Source organism: Microtus pennsylvanicus, chromosome 1 (genome assembly GCF_037038515.1).
Source record: "Microtus pennsylvanicus isolate mMicPen1 chromosome 1, mMicPen1.hap1, whole genome shotgun sequence".
Lineage (NCBI taxonomy): Eukaryota > Metazoa > Chordata > Mammalia > Rodentia > Cricetidae > Microtus > Microtus pennsylvanicus.
The window spans coordinates 5975460-5994008 of record NC_134579.1 but is presented as its reverse complement, the minus strand read 5'-3'; the positions used below and the strand labels follow the sequence as shown (position 1 = coordinate 5994008).

Here is an 18549-nt window from a genome sequence, read left to right as displayed (position 1 = left end):
CACTTTCATAAAATATACAGATTACACAAAATTCATCTTAAATCAGAATTTTGTCATCAAATTTCATAAACATTTTAGAAAACTAATGTGACCGTGTTTGTATGTTTTATCAGCTTTAGTGCCTATGAAGAGAAATAAATAGATAAATGAAGACATTTGTCTACTATTTTCCAGTGGTACTCAATACCTATCCCTATGAAAATTTCTGTTCTCAAAGAAACTATTTCCAGGTTTTTTTTCTCTTACTTCTTTCTTTCTTTTTCTTTTCTTTTCTTTTTTAAACTAATGTGTCTTTGAGATGGGCTCCTTTTGTGCCCTGGACGACCTGAATAGATGAAGCTAGTTTCAAACTCACAGATATCCATGAGCATGGCCTCCTGAGTGTTGGGATTAGAGACATGCATCTGATGGGTGTGTTTCTATGTGTATACATGCATAATTGCATATGAGTTTGTACATCTGGATGCAGTGCCCACAGAGACCATAAGAGAGCAGAAGAGAATGCATGCCACATTTGGAGGTAAACAGCCTTGGAGGAGTTGGTCCAGTACTTCCACCATGTTGGTTGTGGGGGTCAGAATCCGATTATCAGACTCAGGCAAGTGGCCCCATCTTACTGGCCTCAAGAAAGCTTCCTTCACAAATAATCCAGTTTATGACTTAAGATCTTGATGGCATAAATGGAGTGTTCTGTGTTTGTTGGAAACTTTATAGCCTTCATTTCACAAGTAATTTGTACCTCTAATATCTAGAATAATTTTGTTTATCTGGCAAAAAAAAAAAACCTTCTGCCTTAAAACACACAAAATTGATTTAAAATCTGAAGATATCTTGGTTACTGAGAGATGAATCAAATTTTAGCTCATTATATAAAATTCACTAAATCCAAATACTTAGCATTAATTTATATCAATTTATATCTAATGGTTTTTAGATATATTTTAAGAAGTCAGAATTATATGTTTACATTACTTTTCATACATACCAGATTTTATGAACATATGCTGTAGGACAGAATGTTGTCTTATTTTAATTGGAATTTTAATTTTAGAACACCTTCACAACACACACACACTTATACAAGGTATTATGACATTCATCACAGAAAAAAACAAAATCATAACAAACTTGTAGCAGAAATAACATGAGGTCTTATAACAGAAATAAATCTGTAGATCTACAGATGAAGACAAACTGAAGCCAGGAACAGCTTGTGTTTAGAGAGAAGCTAAATCACAAAGCAAAACTCCTTTTTGCTGTGGTAAGTTCAAATGTAGAGAAAGATGTGAATGCTACAAACTTGTGATATTGAGAGAACCACGCTTAAAGTTTTAATGTGCTTCCGTATATGCAGAGCTTAAAAATAATTTACTATAGGAGTTGGCTTTGTATTTCAGTGAAGATGCCTCATTAGCTAAGCTTTACATAAAAATTTATCATAGAATGACTAGGGATTTCAATATCATACATCTTACAATAATTATGAAAGCTGGACATGGCCAGTATTTCACTAAAAGGTGAGAATCATTGTGACCAGTAGAAGGTAAGCAGATTGGTGTTGCCCAGAGTCATCCCATGTACATCTGATAATAAATACAATGCAAACTGCTGTGCACTTCCACATTTAACTTCCCTTTACATAGAGAAACCCAGTGCAATACTCTGAGTTTGCTTGAAGTTCATCCTCCTATCCTCTCTTCATCCTATCTTTCTTCGTATTATCTTCAGTCTCCCTACTATTCCTAGTCTATCTTCACATCTTCTTAATGTAAATTGATCATTATTCATGCAAATTGAAAAGGGTGACGTTTCATATGAGAAAAAAAGTTAAATTAAGTGAAAATTTCAAAGTACATTCTGAGAAAAATATGCTTAAAACACCGTGTGGTCCAAAAAAGAAAGAAAGAAAGAAAGAAAGAAAGAAAGAAAGAAAGAAAGAAAGAAAGAAAGAAAGGTGTGAAACTATCTGTCTACAAACAAATCTTAACACTTACTGAAGAATAAATAAAAGCTTTAATGTTGACATTAATAGTGATCACTAAGAGAATTACAAAATATTCTCTGTCAAAAGTTCATTTGACCATAGATCTTTTTTTCAGACAAACCTACAATTTGGAAGTACTGTTCCACAGGACTTGAAGAACCCAGTTTTTAAATTGCCAATAAAAAGGGGAAAGACTAATGTAAGATTCATGATAACAGTCTCTGTGTAAAGGTGGGGATTTTTCTAAGGAGGGCAGATAGAGGTGACTTGTGATTATATCAGCACATACTATGTAAAACCTGTTTAGCAGAGAGAACAGTGGGCCGAGGGTAAGCCAAGTGTAACAGCAGCGCAAATATTAAGGATTTGCACAACTCCATTGTTAAGAACTTTAAATTGTATATTCTTTCAGAAAATATGGCCACCTCATTTCATTCTTATGGAAAATTTTCACCTACCAACCTCAGCCTCTATTATGGTATGCTATGGTCAGTTTAAAAGCTAAAACATAGTTTGAAACAAAAATTATTTCAAATATAGTAAATTATTTTTAAGCTCTGCAAATACGGAAGCACATAAAAACTTTAAGCGTGGTTCTCTCAATATCACAAGTATACTCAAAATATTTTAAAATATATTTATACAAATATTTGTACGTGGTAGCTCACAGAAGTATTAATCATATCAAATCAAATATAAGAGCACATCAATGTCCACCAACTAATGAATGGGTTAGTAAAAACATAATACTGTCATGCAGAAAAATAAGATCAGCTCCTGAAAAGAATGGAATTCTATGCTCAAGTAACAAAGATGGCACTTGAAAAACATCAGGTTAAGTGAAAGAAGGCACATATTTTCTGTGGGATGGTCCTCATGTACACTGTGATTATATATAGTCCTCATTGGTTAATGAAAAAGGTGCTTTGGCCTATAACAATGCAGAATAAAGCTAAGCAGAAAGCCAAACTGAATATAGGGCGAAAGAAGGGCATAGTCAGAAGAGATGCAATTAGCCAATGGGGAAGCCACAGGCTAGACCACAGGCAAATCCATGAGCCTCATGGTAATATGTAGATTAATAAAAATGGTCCAATTCGATTTATAAGAGCTAATTAGGTTGTTTCCAGGTTCTGGCTATTACAAATAGTACTGCTATGAACATAGTTGAACAAATGCTTTTGTCATATGGTAGAGCATCTCTTGGGTATATTCCCAAGAGTGGTATTGCTGGGTCCAGGGGTAGGTTGATCCCGAATTTCCTGAGAAACCGAAACACTGACTTCCACAGTGGTTGCACAAGATTGCATTCCCACCAGCAATGAATGAGGGTACCCCTTCCTTTACAGCCTCTCCAACCATGGCTATCCTTGGTGTTTTTGACTTTAGCCATTCTGACAGGTGTAAGATGATATCTCAAAGTTGTTTTGATTTGCATTTCCCTGATTGCTAAGGAAGTTAGGCGGAGACCTTAAGTGTCTTTTGGCCATTTGAACTTCTTCTGTTGAGAATTCTCTGTTTAGTTCAGTGCCCCATTTTTTTAATTGGGTTAATTAGCATTTTAAAGTCTAGTTTCTTGAGTTCTCTATATATTTTGGAGATCAGACCTTTGTCTGTTGCGGGGTTGGTGGCTCCCAGGAGCCCAAGCTGAGGTCCCCAGTTAGTTCCTTGGGCAGCTGAAGATAGGGAACCTGAAATGACCCTATCCTAGAGCAATACTGACGAATATCTTGCACATCATCATAGAACCTTCATCTGGTGATGGATGGAGATAGAGACAGAGACCCACACTGGAGCACTGGACTGAGCTCCCAAGGTCCCAATGAGGAGCAGAAGGAGGGAGAACATGAGCAAAGAAGTAGGGACCACGAGGGGTGCACCCACCCACTGAGACAGTGGAGCTGATCTACTGGGAGCTCACCAAGGCCAGCTGGACTGTTACCAAAAAAGCATGGGATAAATCTGGACTCTCTGAACATGGCGAACAATGAGGGCTGATGAGACGCCAAGGACAATGGCACGGGGTTTTGATCCTACTTAATGTGCTGGCTTGGTGGGAGCCTAGCCAGTTTGGATGTTCACCTTCCTAGATATGGACGGAGGGGGGAGGACCTAAGACTTACCACAGGGCAGGGAACCCTGACTGCTCTTTGAAATGGAGAGGGAGGGGGAGAGGAGTGGGGGGAGGGGGAGAAGGGTGGGAGGAGGGGGAGAAGAGTGGGAGGAGGGGGAGGGAAATGGGAGGCTGGGAGGAGGTGGAAACTTGTTTTTTTTTTTGTTTATTCTCCTTTTATCAATAAAAAAAGAGCTAGTTAGTAATAAGCCTAAGCTATAGGTCAAACAGATTGTAATTAATATTAAGCCTCTGAGTAATTATTTAGAAGCGGCTGCAAAACAGGGTGGGACAGAGAAACCTCCATTTATACATATTGTAGAATTCCTTTTCTCTTTGGTGAACAGAAAGGGTAAATCTGTAGAGGCATCAAGTAAATGAACAGCTACCAAGAATGGAGAATAGTAGGACATAGACAGTAAACTTTAACAAGCAATTAGTTTCTTACTGCGGTGATTGAATGTTCTAGAACTAGATATTAGGGATTATTACACAAGATGGTGAATAACTGACAACCTCTGAATCATATACATTAAAATGGATGGTAGGTTATTCCAAATTATAATTAAGTAATAACTTTTAAAGTTAAATAAATCAAATTTGGTTTTCCATCAATAGAAATTATGAGTGCTGGCACCCTTGTGATTGCTTTGTAATTGTTTTGATCTGTTTCACCCTCAAAGAAATGCTATGTATTCTAAAGATGAGAAAGCTCAGGAACCTTGCTCAATGCCCACCTTGTTTTACTTTTGTAGACCAAAAAGAGTTAGAAAAGTTGGCAACCTGTCTCCAAATTCAGGCTACCCAACTAACTTACAGAGGAAGTACCCTTTAAAAAGTTGGAGCTACCCAAATTTCCAGAAAATTCTGAGAGATGACATCTTCCCTTAGATTTTCTCTATGGTTGACTGAGTGCCACTAAAGGAGAGCCAAGTAGTAGTAAAAAGGGCAGAAGACCCAAAATAGCATAAAATGTTATTAATGGTCCTTAAAAGTAAAAATGGTATCAACCCTTCAATTATGCAATATACAATGCTTTAAAATTCCTTTGTTACTAAATATTATACCAAATTCAATGCTCCTCCTTAGAGTCCCTTAATTTCTCTGCATTCTGCAAAATAAAATTGCAGCTATAATTATCATTTCACTGACAATGGATGGATGTTTATGTTCTCTTCAGATTAATGTATTGAAATCCAAACTCCCAAAGTAACAGTATTAGATGACATGTCCATTACATCAAGAGAGAAGCTCCCTTGTGAATGGGATTGATGCCATATAAAAGCTGCTACAAGGCTAATTTGACCCTACCATGATGTGACAGTATACCAAAAGATGACCAATTGTGAGCAAGAAAGCAGCCTTTCCTGTAACTTGGATATAGCCAGTACTTTGGCCTTGGTCCCATCAGTCTCAGAAGTATGAGAATCAGTTTTCTGCTGCTCAGAAGTCATTCTGCCTATGGGCTTTTGTGACAGCAACCACGAGTCCCTCCCCTTGTGGAAGAAACTATTATGGCCTTTACCAAAATATTCTTCTTAAAATAGTTGAATTAGTTTATTTTCCATGAAATCAAACATAAAAATTGTCTCTGTTTTGTTGGCTCAGATACCTGGATTTGGAAGAAAGTTTTGACTGCCTTACCTGACTCATATCGTTCTTAGCTTGGCTGTTCATTGGTCTCTCAACATTGACCTAAGAAGAGCCACTGTAGGGTGCTGCCTGCACAGTCAGGTCACTGTGCCATGAATTTCAGAAAGGGACACTCCCCTTCCCTAATTCAGCTATACAATTCCTTCCTTGTTTTTGAATTTTACATGGAAGCATCTGTTATCAGAATCAATCTGAATAGAAGAAGGGTGGTTACTACCCTCTTAATGGTCCCACATTGTGAATGGGTGTACCACCCAGATCCTTTCCCTTCATGATTGTAGCCTCCGTTTTCTTCTTGTTGCCTCAAAACTCTCTCAGGAGCAATTCTCTTTGAGAACTAGCTTCAACTAAACAAAGACACCTTATCCGGTGTCATGTCCATTTTCCCAGAGACAAGCCACATCTAAGAACTGTAATATAAATTGTATAAATATAAAAAGCCAACCCCTTGGACTCAAGAATTTTTCTCACACCAAAAATATGATCCCCTAGAACATTAGCCCACAAACTGACTCAAAGGTGTTTCCAGTAAATATTTATCCCTGCCATGCTTTTCCAGTTTGAATTTGAATGTGGCATTCGCTATTATGTCTGAATTTTGTAGTAGGAAATGGTTATAGATGACGTAGCATCTCTCATCATTGGCTTAGGCCAGAGGTGCTGGCTCCTCCTTCTGCTGCTCTTTCCAGGGTAAAAAGGCCATGTTGTACCTTAAATCATTCTTTTCAGAGGCAACGATAAGCAAAAATCAGTTCTTTTCATAGTCATGACACTCTGAAATGTGATAGAGATGACTATGGGAAGATTCTCTGATGTCCAGATTTCTCCTGGTGTTGATATAAATTTAGCTTGAGAAAATAAAAAGTCCGTTTTTGTAAAGTGTTCTAATCAGATGATTAGAACTCAAATGAACATGCCAATACTTTATCTTACTCTATTGAGTTGCTTTGTTTTTCCAGTTGTGTGAAAACATAGACTACAGATGGATCTTCTTTACTATCTAATTACTAAGTTCACACGGACCATGAGAACCCTTTCATACATCCAATAAGAACAGCTTCCCTTCCAAACTACTAATCATTACAACATCATCTATCACTTTGCTTGCTTACAGGACTGTTACTCTGACTACTGCATAGGGAATCATAGAACTTCTAGCTCAGAATTCTCTTGGATCAAATATAAAGATCTGTTTGGGAAATTTAAAACACTATATAGCAGCATGAGAAAGCTATCATATATATTACATAATGATAGAAATACAAATAAATATATAAATGTGCTAATATGTCAGCATACATATACAAAGAAAACATGCTAATAACATACAGTAAATGATTAATAAATGAAATTAAATCATGGGTTAATAAACCAAAATGATCTTCTCAAGATATCCTAGTGAACAAAACCTTTCTCTTGTCTGCTTCTAAAAGCACAAAGCATGGCTTTTCATTTTGATGAGACATTTTCAGTCTACAGTTCTGAGGGGGAAAAAATGTGTGCACCAGACTAATTCCCAACTTCACAAGTACAAAAGCAAGCAAAAGTAAACAGAGAATTTGAAACAGAAAGCAACAAGAAATTATGCCCATTTTCTCTTTATTGACAAAATATACAGAAGGAAGAGTCATCCCCTGCCTGTTAAGAGAACTGTTAGTGTGACCCCACAGAGGCCAAAGACGTGAAACAGAGCAAGCTTCCAACTGACACACAGCTCAATGTGGCCACAAATATGTTGAGGATCCAACAATATCTTTCCCCAGACACTGAAAAGCATAAGTGTCTGTCTTCTGTGACAAAGGGTGGCCTGCAATGCTTAGCACCACGGAACACTCTTTACCAGGAGAGAAAACGCAGTCCTGACCATAGACTCAGCAGGAAATGAAAAAGGGTTGAGGAGGACAGGACAATGAAAACGAGAAAGCTACAACAATGATCTCCACAACTAGCGAACTCCAGAGACAAGTGTTCTATAAAGAAATATTTTCATTACTATTTCTAAGCATTTTGAATATAAATTTACAGTACTCATTGAAGTCATGTGTTACTTAAATCAGAGAGAATAACAACAGGAAGGAAGGAGAAAGAAAACAAAGAGCAAAGAAGGAAGAGAAAAAAGAAAAGTCTACTCTTAAAATATGGTCCCTATTTATTTAAGTCTGGACCGTAGACCACATTCCAAAAGACAATCTTTTTCACAGTGCATAACTGAAGCATACCACTACCTCTGAAATCTGGCAGGCAGAACACATGGTACAGAGTGCAGAGTCATGGGAGATTTAAAGAAGGGTTGAGTTATTTGTAAACATAAGGTATGAGAAATCCCGTTCAAAGTAACAGACCCCCCTGATAGGAGATGCGAGAAACATGCTGAGACCTTTCTTAGAAGGCTTTCATTCTACTTTCTACAGGAATGCAGGGATTATTGCAAAATGCCTCTGTTCTCCAAGCATATTAGCTTCAAGAGAAAACTTTGCAAAAACTATTTTCCAAAACCTTTGTCTTAACTTTCCCTTCTTTTTCTAGAACGAAGGAAACCTGTTCACTCACCTGCATCAAAGCTCACACTTGGCATGATGTCCACTGTCCCATGAAAGGCTCCGGCCCATGCTGAGGTAGCAGTGGTGACTGTAGTCGGATCTGTCTTTGTGATGTCACACTGGGAAGCAGGAATCCTGGCAGTACGCACTGATGGCATTAGCAGGGGCCCATACGCGGGATCCAGAGCAGAACCAGCAGCTGGGTGGTGGTGGTGATGGTGGTGGCGGTGATGCATGTGGGCGTGAGGATGGTGATGCCGCATGTACATGTCATGCATGTGGCTGTAGGACGGGCTCACCTGAGATGCCAGAGGATAGTGCCAGGACTCGGATGCAGTAGGGGGAGGGGCAGGGCCAGTCTGATGCAGACCATGTCCTGGCCAAGAGTTGGGGTCTGCTGTTGTAAAGGTGCCATGGGGTGCAGTGACTTGGAAGTCAGGATGAACTCCCCCCAAACAGGGTGCAGGTGGGGGCTGGTAAGAGCTGGTCCAAAAGGAAGTTGGGAAATTACTCCGCTGGCTTGAGAGAGCTGAGCTGTCTGAGAAGACAGAAAACACGTTATTTACATAAGATACAGTTCTGCTGTATATTTGGTTTTGCTTGTTCGGTAATGTTTTACAAGCAAGAGGATTACTATGCATGTTTTCTGTCTACAAAGAAGAATGAGCTGATACGGGCTTAGCCTCTGGGGTACCAAGTCCCGGCAATAAGGCAAGATTCAAAATGCGCCCCCCTGCATTTGCTTTTGTGGGGCTTTCTCTATCTCAATTTGAGACGAGGTTTTTGCTTCAAATGTAATGACTGGAAAGGCTTCATTTCCTGTTGGAACCGTTTGGCTCTTAGTTCTAAACAGCATTCTATATATTTCTCTAGTGAAGAATATTTGTGCCATTGATATGTGTGTTTGTGTAGACTGGAAATAGTTGCACTCATATCTTTTATGCGCCAACACAATTTTTTATTTAACCATACATTTCAATGACAAAATTAAGAAATGGTAACAAGATAACATGTAATTGTTCCCACCAAATCATTGATCATTTAAAAGAATAATTTTATCTTTTTAACTTCTGCGGAAACCTAGGAATGCTGTGGTCTTGGAAATAACAATGGTTAACATTTAACGAGAGTAGCCAGATGTCCAACACCAGACTGAAGGCTGCTTGTAAGCTCATGGAATTCTCACTCCGCTCCAGTAAGAAAATGGAGACAGGGTAAAAGTCTAAGGTGTTGGCAAGCACAAGCCTACCCTGCAAAACCAGATACCCTGCCTCAATAGTCAAAAAATGGTAGACTTCACAATGACCACTAGCAGGAACAATTATGACTGCAACCTGGTTACCTGGATTTGGAGATTCTCTAGAATTGATAACCAGCATGGCTCAGGTTGAGCTGTACTTTTCGGGTCATATTAGAAACTTCGGGGAAACTAAAGCTCACACTTGCAGGCAAGGAAGGAAGAAGCAGCATCCTCCTCCATCAATTCCCTCAATTCACTGTCTCTCTCATCTTAATGTTTACAGGTGACATACATGGACTAGACTAAAGAAAGTCAGAAACGTATAGACCACTGTCACTGTTTATCACGTCACTGGGTGCACAAGGGAAGAAGACCTGCAAATGTTTTTGAGAGCAAGCCCACAAGATGAGCAGGAAAAGTGAGACCCATGTTGAATAAGAATTAGGCTTATGAAGGGATGAGATGGAGTTCTAGACTGATGGTCTAACAGGCGAAATACTAACATAGTACAGAGTCTACACAGGTACACCAACCACAACAATAGCACCAGCATCAGTAGCATTTAATGGATAAAATTCAATAAGCAAAATTTGGTGAAAGAGAGAGATGGGAGGGAGAATGGAGATACTAAAGTCTCAGAAGAGGGTTGGCTTCTTGATCAGAGGATTGAAAGGGACTTTGTTATAAGAGGCCTCGCAGGGAGCCTGGGAGCTCTGCCCTGTGAATCTTCCCTTTCATTACATACATTTCTTTTCTCATAACCATAAGTGGACTTCTTGATCTCTTTGTCACTTTTTTCTATTAAACATAATAAAGCATTTCAATTCATACTCTTTCAATTATCTTGCTCAATATTTTTTCATTCTGTCTGTTCTATTGATTATTTCTGCTAAAGTTGGACATATGGTTGCAATCGGCACTACTTATGCATATGCATTATTGATATTTTTATGCCAGCTTCAACATAAAAAATCTAGACTTTCCCATTGAACAAAGGATACCCTAAGAGGTGCTCATTGTTATAAATATTCAATCTAACATGCTTATCATTTCTTACATCTTCAGGACATGAGCACATTTTATTGCCTCAGTATAAAAATTTGAATAAACTATAACATGTATCATGAGGTTAGGCAAATCAGTGCATCTCTGTCATATTTGGCATCTTCTCTAAGTTCCCTAATGATTTGGTATTATTAAGACAAGAACATCTATTCTCTTGCCTTCAGATCTGCACCAGTGTTGCCATGAGTCACCGCCTCTTCCTGTGGCAAGCAACCCACACTTTCTCAGCTTTGCTATGGAAATCAGAACCCTTGAAGAAACCTGTGAAATGATGCTCTCCAGGCAGGAAGGACAGAAATGGTTGCTGAAGCCTTCAGTCACTCCCAGTAAGCTCTTCAATAAATGACTGTTTCGTGACAGTCACCACTGATTAAAAGACAGCACTTATAAATCAGCCTTATGGGCATTATAGGGCAGCATGCCAACCACAAATCTTCCTCTTTACTGACACACCTCCCATGGTACCATTCTGCTCATAATTTGTATCTCGTAGTTTCTATCTGCTCATAATTTATACAACAGAACCTGGATATGAAAGCTAACAATCTCTGATTCATAAAATTCCTCTTACTGAACCTCTTGAGGAAACTGTCAAAGTACAGAAATAGTATTACACTTATCTGGATAGCCATCTTTTTCTTGATGCTTACCAAGATGGAACCATTCTCATTTTTATGGTCGATCAAACACTGTATATATGCACACACAAATTCTCATAATGAACATATCGCTTACCAAAGCATTATTGTCCTATTTATGAAGCACTACAGTGTGGTGAGTGAACATAGTGTCACTGAAAGATGAAATCTTTTTTTAAAGGCACTCCATAAAAATTGAACTGCTCCTTAAAATTCCTCAACGAAAAATAAAATTAAAAGCAATTTAATATTTTCCCAGTCTATATAGGGTCTCCTGAGATTAATATAAAGTTTGTAGGGATCTATGCAGCCCTTTTCAGCAAACACTGCAGCATTTTACAAGTAAGTGAAACAATATTGAACGGAAAATATGTTCATGAAGAAATCCATGCTTCGGGATCACTATTTGGTATCTTGCTTCTTTAAAAAAAAAGTGACACAAAGAAACAGATGCTACACTGTGCTCTGTGCTGGAGAACCAGCCTGCTTATTTCATATGTATGTAAATTTTTTTCATTATGTGACTCTTTGCAAGTACTTAATCACAGCCACATTTGGTGTATAAGAAAGCAGATGAAAAGCTGCAGGAGCTGTTTCCATGCAATGTTACCTTTAAGGTTAGTGAAAATGATTCAAAACTGCATAATATTAAGACTCAGTTGGGATTCTGGAGCACCATTTTTCAACATTCATGCAATATTGGCATTCAGGTGGTGCCAGCACTGATAGTCTCATACATAAAAATAACAACAACAAAAAAACCTAAATGTGATTTTTATTGAGTTCACTTTTAGGAACACACACACATTTGTTTCTATAAATGAAAGATAAGGCAAAATTGATATGTTGTCCAATACCGTCTTTCAAAACGTAACAGTAATCTCAACAACTGACTTTTAGGAAAAAAAATGTTTCAAAGAGAAACAGAGGAGTTGAACATAGACCATAGAGGCCAAGCATTCCTTTTAAAATTGTATATAGTACTGGGGTACTTTCTATAGCAATTCTTCACACACAAAAAGAAAGAGAGGGACAGAGAGAGAGGGGAGAGAGAGAGAGAGAGAGAGAGAGAGAGAGAGAGAGAGAGAGAGAGAGAGAGAGAGAGGAAAGAAAAGAAAAAAGAAAGAAAGAAACAAGAACAAAAACTGTAAAACAGTTCAAATTTTAATTTTTTAGATAATAATGACAATACTAAAGAAAATAAGACAAAGAGATGCTATCGTAAGTCATCTTTAGTAATCTCCTGCTGACTCATTCTGAGAGTAAATACAGATGAAAAGTATTAGAGTCCAACATAACATTTCCTTTTAAAATTCACAATAAAGAAAAAAACTATTTAGAGCATCGGGACACATGCCTGTGACTTAGCCCTCAAGTAGAGTCTGAACCTGAACGAGCCTGAAGGAGTTGCAAGTTCACTGGCAATCTGGGCTGGGAATCTCTACCAGATAAGGCAGACAGGGGAGCAAGCCCCTACCTCAGAAAGGAAGAGGCGGAGGAGGAAGAGGAAGAAAAAGAAAAAAAAAGAATACTATTTAAACTCAATGCTTAACAAAAATGGTTCTTGATACTTTTGAAGGCCCATTCCCTGGTTCTTCCAATTCCTCTAAAAACCAGTTGTCAAGTCTGAAAAAGAAGGAAATGTGCTTTGAACTTCTCTGTTATCCAGGAATTAAGCATTGCCATGGCATCCAAAGATTGTCCTCCAGGTACTTGGCTGCAGCATTGCTCAAAATCACCTCATGACTGCAATGAGATCTAACCCTTGGGGCACTATCATAAGGTGAGTCACGCCTCATTTTCCTCTCACTGCCTTTTCTAACTTCCTGGAAACAGCAGCCTGGAGGGCCTCCTAGAGAGTCTGCTCAGAACCTTTATTCCCTTAGGATATAGCCCTTCCTTGCCTTTCTCCTTGGGTCTGCTTAGCCTGAACTATTCATCCTGAGAGGTCGCTCCCACATGGCTGAGTTTACAAGCAAACCCAAGCTGACAGATACATTTATTTCAAAGGTGCAAGAAGAATGAAAGGCAATAAGTGCCAAAGAGGCACGCTTTGAATTCAGAGGCCTACTATGTTCCATCTTTCCTGACCATTGCTCTTCCTTACACACACAAACACACAGAGAGCAAGTCACACGCAGTCACACACACACTGACCCACACATTTTCTGTAAATAAAGCATGCGTGTAACTGGAACTGGTGTCTCAGTCTAGATGCTAGATGGGAATAAGTGGATAATCAGATTTGTTTGGTTCTTAACTGAAATGCAAAGTGAGGTGTGATATAATTCACAATATATTGTACCAGAACAAGGTGCAAAGCATTCTTCCCCTTAACTGTTTTTTCTAACAGATGCACCTGTCCAAAACCATTTTCTAGCCCTATCAAGAAGATATGAATTTCATTATGCTTATTCCTCTCTTAGCAGGTACACCCTCTTTGTCTAAAAATTTATTATGGAAATATATTGTTCAAACATAACTCAGTTGTAAGTTCATATGTAGCATGTAAATAGAACTGGAATAACTGTTATTAGTCAGAGTGCTTGATGTGGGTCGGTTGGCCAGCAGCTTCTTTCAAAACTCCCTAACAACTCCATTAACATTATCAATAGTCTCCAGTCCCTACTATCTTGAAGACACTGCTTCATGCTAAAAATATGAGCTTCCAGAAAATAAGGTTTCTAGGTAAAGACTCAACATCAGTTTTCCATCCACAAGTAAGTGGAAATAGTTAAGGAAAAGAGAAGCATCTGCCTTGATGATTCTGCTGGTTCAAGCTCTGCATGAAATCATTTATATACTCTTCAACATGTTTTTCTAATAACCTTAAATAGGAGTAGTAGTGAGAATATGCTATTGTTGGACAGCTGGTCACACAAAGATTTTAAATTGTTGCTCCAATACCACTTTGCAAACATCAAGGAATAAGGCAATGACCAGAGTCCAAAGATTGAATTGTCTAATCCTGTGTAGTTTTATCAGTAATATTAATATTATGACTATTTCTCTTTATAGAATATGTGAATATCATTCATTATACCTCCTCTTTAAGAAGGTCTCTTCTTTAATAACATTGTATGGGTTTCCCATGAATCCTAATCAAGTACTGTGGGTTGATTTGAAAATAAATTTGCAACTATGAACAACAATGGAACTACTCAGTTCACAAACGGAAAGTAAACAATGCCTTTTGTCTGACCTTATATCAAAAATTACTTGATCCTGTGCCTTAATTTTAAATAACAAAACTGCAATCAATATGGACACCTATAACCTAGCATTGTAGTGCAGACAGAAAGACTGCTGGACTTGCTGCCTGCCAGCCCAGCTCCAGTTTTAGACAGTAAGTAGTCTTGTCATAAACGAATAAGGCAGAACTTGATTTGATCTATCAAATCAGAAAATCCAAAATCATCTACCTGTAACCTCCACATGCAGGTACATAGGCTCATGAACCAGCAGACACATGGGCACGCTTGTCAGAGAAACATATAGCATACAGATGAAGAAAGGAAAGGAGGGAGGGAGGGAGAGAGGCAAGAATGAAAAAGGGAATGACAGAAACTGTACCAAAAACTTCATATGACTGATTAATAAAAGATGCTTCTGTGAAGATGTTTTAAATATTTGATATGTATTATGAACTTCATTCATATAATGTCACCCTTTAATCACTGAATTATGTTTATCTTAGAGTATTCATATAGAAAAGTATCACCTTGAGTTTTGAGGGAATTGATGTGAGACACACTATTTGTAGACTTGGTGGGAGGAGAGACAGAAAGACATAAGAAATTGGGTGGGCATACTATTCCACATACATAAGCATGCTTCCTTCTCATTGAGCATTCTAAGCTCCACTCATCCTTAGAGATGTTGCGCTTGGATATTCCTTCTGTGTAAGTCATTTTTTCCCAGAAATAGTCACATGAGGAATGCCCTCATTTCTTTCAGGTCTATGTTCAAATGTAATTATGTTTGAGAAGGCGTTCATTATCACTTTCAGTAAAGTAACACCTTAAATGTCACTCTTTATATCCTTGTTTTTTACTTGTCTCTTCTATTAAAACAGTCCCTCATAGCCACACTGATGAATATCTTGCATATCACCATAGAACCTTCATCTGGCAATGGATGGAGATGGACACAGAAATCCACATTGAGCACTGGATTGAGCTCCCAAGGCCCAGATGAAGAGCAGGAGGGAGAACATAAACAAGGAAGTCAGGACCGTGAGGGGTGCGTCCACCCACGGAGATGGTGTGACTGATCTAAGGGGAGCTCACCAAGGCCAGCTGGACTGGGTCTGAATGAGCATGTGATCAAACCAGACTCTCTGAATGTGGCTGACAAAGAGGGCGGACTGAGAAGCCAATGATAATGTCACAGAATTTTGATTCTACTCCATGTACTGGCTTTTTGGAAGCCTAGTCTGTTTGGATGCTCCGCTTCCTAGACCTGAATGGGGGCGGGGAGGCTTGGACTTCCCACAGGACAGGGCATCCTGACTTCTCTTAGGACCTGAGAGCGAGGGGAGGGGGGAGTGGGAGAAGTGGGAGGGAAATGGGAGGATGGGAGGAGGTGGAAATTTTTAATAAATAAATAGTCATTCCATGAGTACAGAGCTCAGTACCTTGAAAATTACATAATACATAGTAGAAGCTTAATAAATACCTGTGGCAAAATCAACTAATAAGTCAGCATATATATGGGAAGGTAAATCTAAGATGATATCAAGGCAAAGTTACCAATAACTATTAAAACATGGCTACCATTCTTGCATTCTGTTTAAAATTCAGACAGCTAGTCAGGAGGGGGTGGTGCAGGCCTTTAATCTCAGCACTTGGGAGACAGAGGTAGGTGGATCTCTGTGAGTTCAAGGTTAGCCTGGTCTACAAGAGCTAGTTCCAAGACAGGCTTCAAAGCTACAGAGAAACCCTGTCTCAAATAAAAAAAATCAGAGAGTGAATCCAAGTTTTCCTCTTATTGTTCTAATTTCTACATAGAACAGTTGAATTGTTTTAGAGTCGTTACACACACACTAAAGTCTTCTGGCTTAGTCACTATAGATGACCTTATGCTTCAGGTAATTTGGTATCCTTTCTCATTTCCAGACAAGATCATCCAAGGATTACAAATGCCAGTCGCTGAAAGAAGGACCCACTGCATCATTACTCTCCCAGAACTAATTATACGGAAGTGCTTATTGGTACATCAAATTGTTTACCTAAAACCATCTGAGTCACAAAACTTTTCTTCAAAGAATTCCCATAATTTCTCCTGAGCTATCAAACAGGATATTGGCTCCTCCTGAGAGCATTGTGAACTCTCAAGGGCTCTCTGTTCATATACAAAATTCCCAGCACGTACTTGTCAATTAAGCAGGAGTCATGTGGGTGACCTCTAGCAAGCCTCCGTTATTTCAGTTCATATTCTATTGCCCCTTACAATGCCTGCTTCGTATTTAAAACGTTTGCTAAAAAGGAAGAGAAGTAAGGAAGAAAAAAGAAAGCAGGGAAAGAAACAGAAAGAGAAAATAGAAGAATGAGGGACAGGAGGAAGGAAGGCCGAAGGGAGAGAATGACAAAATGAGGTGTGGGGAGGAAGAGGAACCGTGTGTCTGTAGATAAGGACCATGCTGCCAGCTGAGGTCTTCTCCTGCAGCAACAGAGCCATTCCTGGGACAATGACATGGAAGGTCTTCCGTCACAGGTACTACTCAAGACAGTTGTTGCTGTGCTTCCCTCAACCTTCCTGCAGACGTTCATACTCTAGAGTCCTCACAAACCAGGACACCAGGTCACTGATTCCCAAACTTGAGCCTGCTTCTAATCCCATGCCAGGCCTGGGTAAACACACCAGTTTCCCATTCCTCAGGACTTGGGAGAGGGGCCAGAAAATTGCTTTCTAAAAGGTTCTCTCGCGAGGCCCACAGTTTACAACCATTTTCCTAGACATTTCTTGGAGCCAGGTGAGTTTGGAACAAAATATTTGTATCTAACACATTTCTCTGAAACTGTCTTCAGAGTGTACGCTACTTTTCCTCTCCAGCCTTGACAATCACCGTTCTAACACGTCACTCGCCCACTGACTTTAAAATTAGAACATGGAAGCAAGCAGATCACTGTGCTTGCCTCAAAGAAGAAAATAAAGAAGAGTCCAGTCAGTCTGAAACTTTTTGTTTACTGAGGTAAAACAATGGCTTCAGTCATCGAAATACTAGCCGAGAGAGGACCATAACCTGTAAATGGTTCACAAGTCAGTAAAAAGAAACCCACACAGAGAACACAGGCAGCTTTCAAAGCCTGTGTTCCTGGGTCCGAATCAGAATTCAGAAATGCCACCACACAACACCTAGTGGAGTGAGCAAGAATACGTATTTTTTTAGAGCTGTTTTCGGGCACGCCTATTATTTAGAGAGCCACACTGGGCCACAGCAGCTTTCTGAAAGGAGCTTCGAGCTCTGTCTGGCCACTATAAACTGGGGCCACTTGTATCACTGCTTTTTCCATGAGGAATTTAAGGGGTGTGAGTGCATCCTTTCCAACCCTGCATTCCACATGTGACAAAACTGATCCAGCTGTTTGTCGGAAAGAAATTCCTTGCTGTCCTTAAAAATTAAAAAGCAAGTGGATATCCGTTCTCCAGGGGCAAGCCTCCAGCTGGAGCCTGGTAGAGGCAGTTGCGAAACAGCTTGCTCCGAAGGGCATCTGCTCTTGAATTCTTACCTCGCCATAAGGGGGTTAGCCCCATCTTGCTTTTTGAAATGGCAGATTCTGGATGCAAGGTGCTGGCTTGGCCCAAAGCTCTTGAGAAGTGTTCATCCACTACTGACCCAATGTCTCCCTGGAAATAAGTGAAAAGGACACAGCGAGAGTTAAGGTACTCCATCTCGGCAGGCTGGTCTTTCTCCTCCTCCTCATCCTCATCCTCCTCCTCCTCATCCTCCTCTTGTTTGCTGGGAAGCGTGACTTCCAGAGAGTCCTGCATCTTGCTGTATACCGCTAACTTCTTCTGGGACAGAATAAACAAAACATAGTATCAAAGACAGTCTGTGGAAAAGCGTTAACTAGTTAACTTTTCACTTTTAAAAAAGAATCTAAATATTAACATATGTTTGCAAACTGATTCTCTGTCATCTGCTGTATCTCATCTCCCCCCCCCCCCCCCCCCCCCGCAAACCAGTTGCCTCCCTCCCACACTAAGAAAAAGTCTGTTATTCCAAATTTGGCAAAGAAAGGGGATTATTATCAAATTGTATCATTTCAGCATGTCAGGCAGCTTTTTCCTTTTTTATTTTTATTTTTTGCTTT

General features: G+C 39.3%; 1 protein-coding gene across 3 annotated transcripts in view; it reads right to left on the bottom strand.

The window, feature by feature from the left end:
- Positions 1-18549, bottom strand: part of Vgll3 (vestigial like family member 3) — a 47808-nt gene that overhangs the window by 17670 nt on the left and 11589 nt on the right. The window contains exons 2-3 of one of the 3 annotated variants that reach the window (XM_075952388.1): positions 17965-18250; positions 8301-8828 (exon numbers count right to left, since the gene is read on the bottom strand). In XM_075952388.1, the coding sequence (XP_075808503.1) occupies positions 8301-8828; positions 17965-18250 (814 nt within the window). The remainder of the gene's footprint in view (positions 1-8300; positions 8829-17964; positions 18251-18549) is intronic. The other 2 variants (XM_075952449.1, XM_075952529.1) reach the window with 2 other exon arrangements.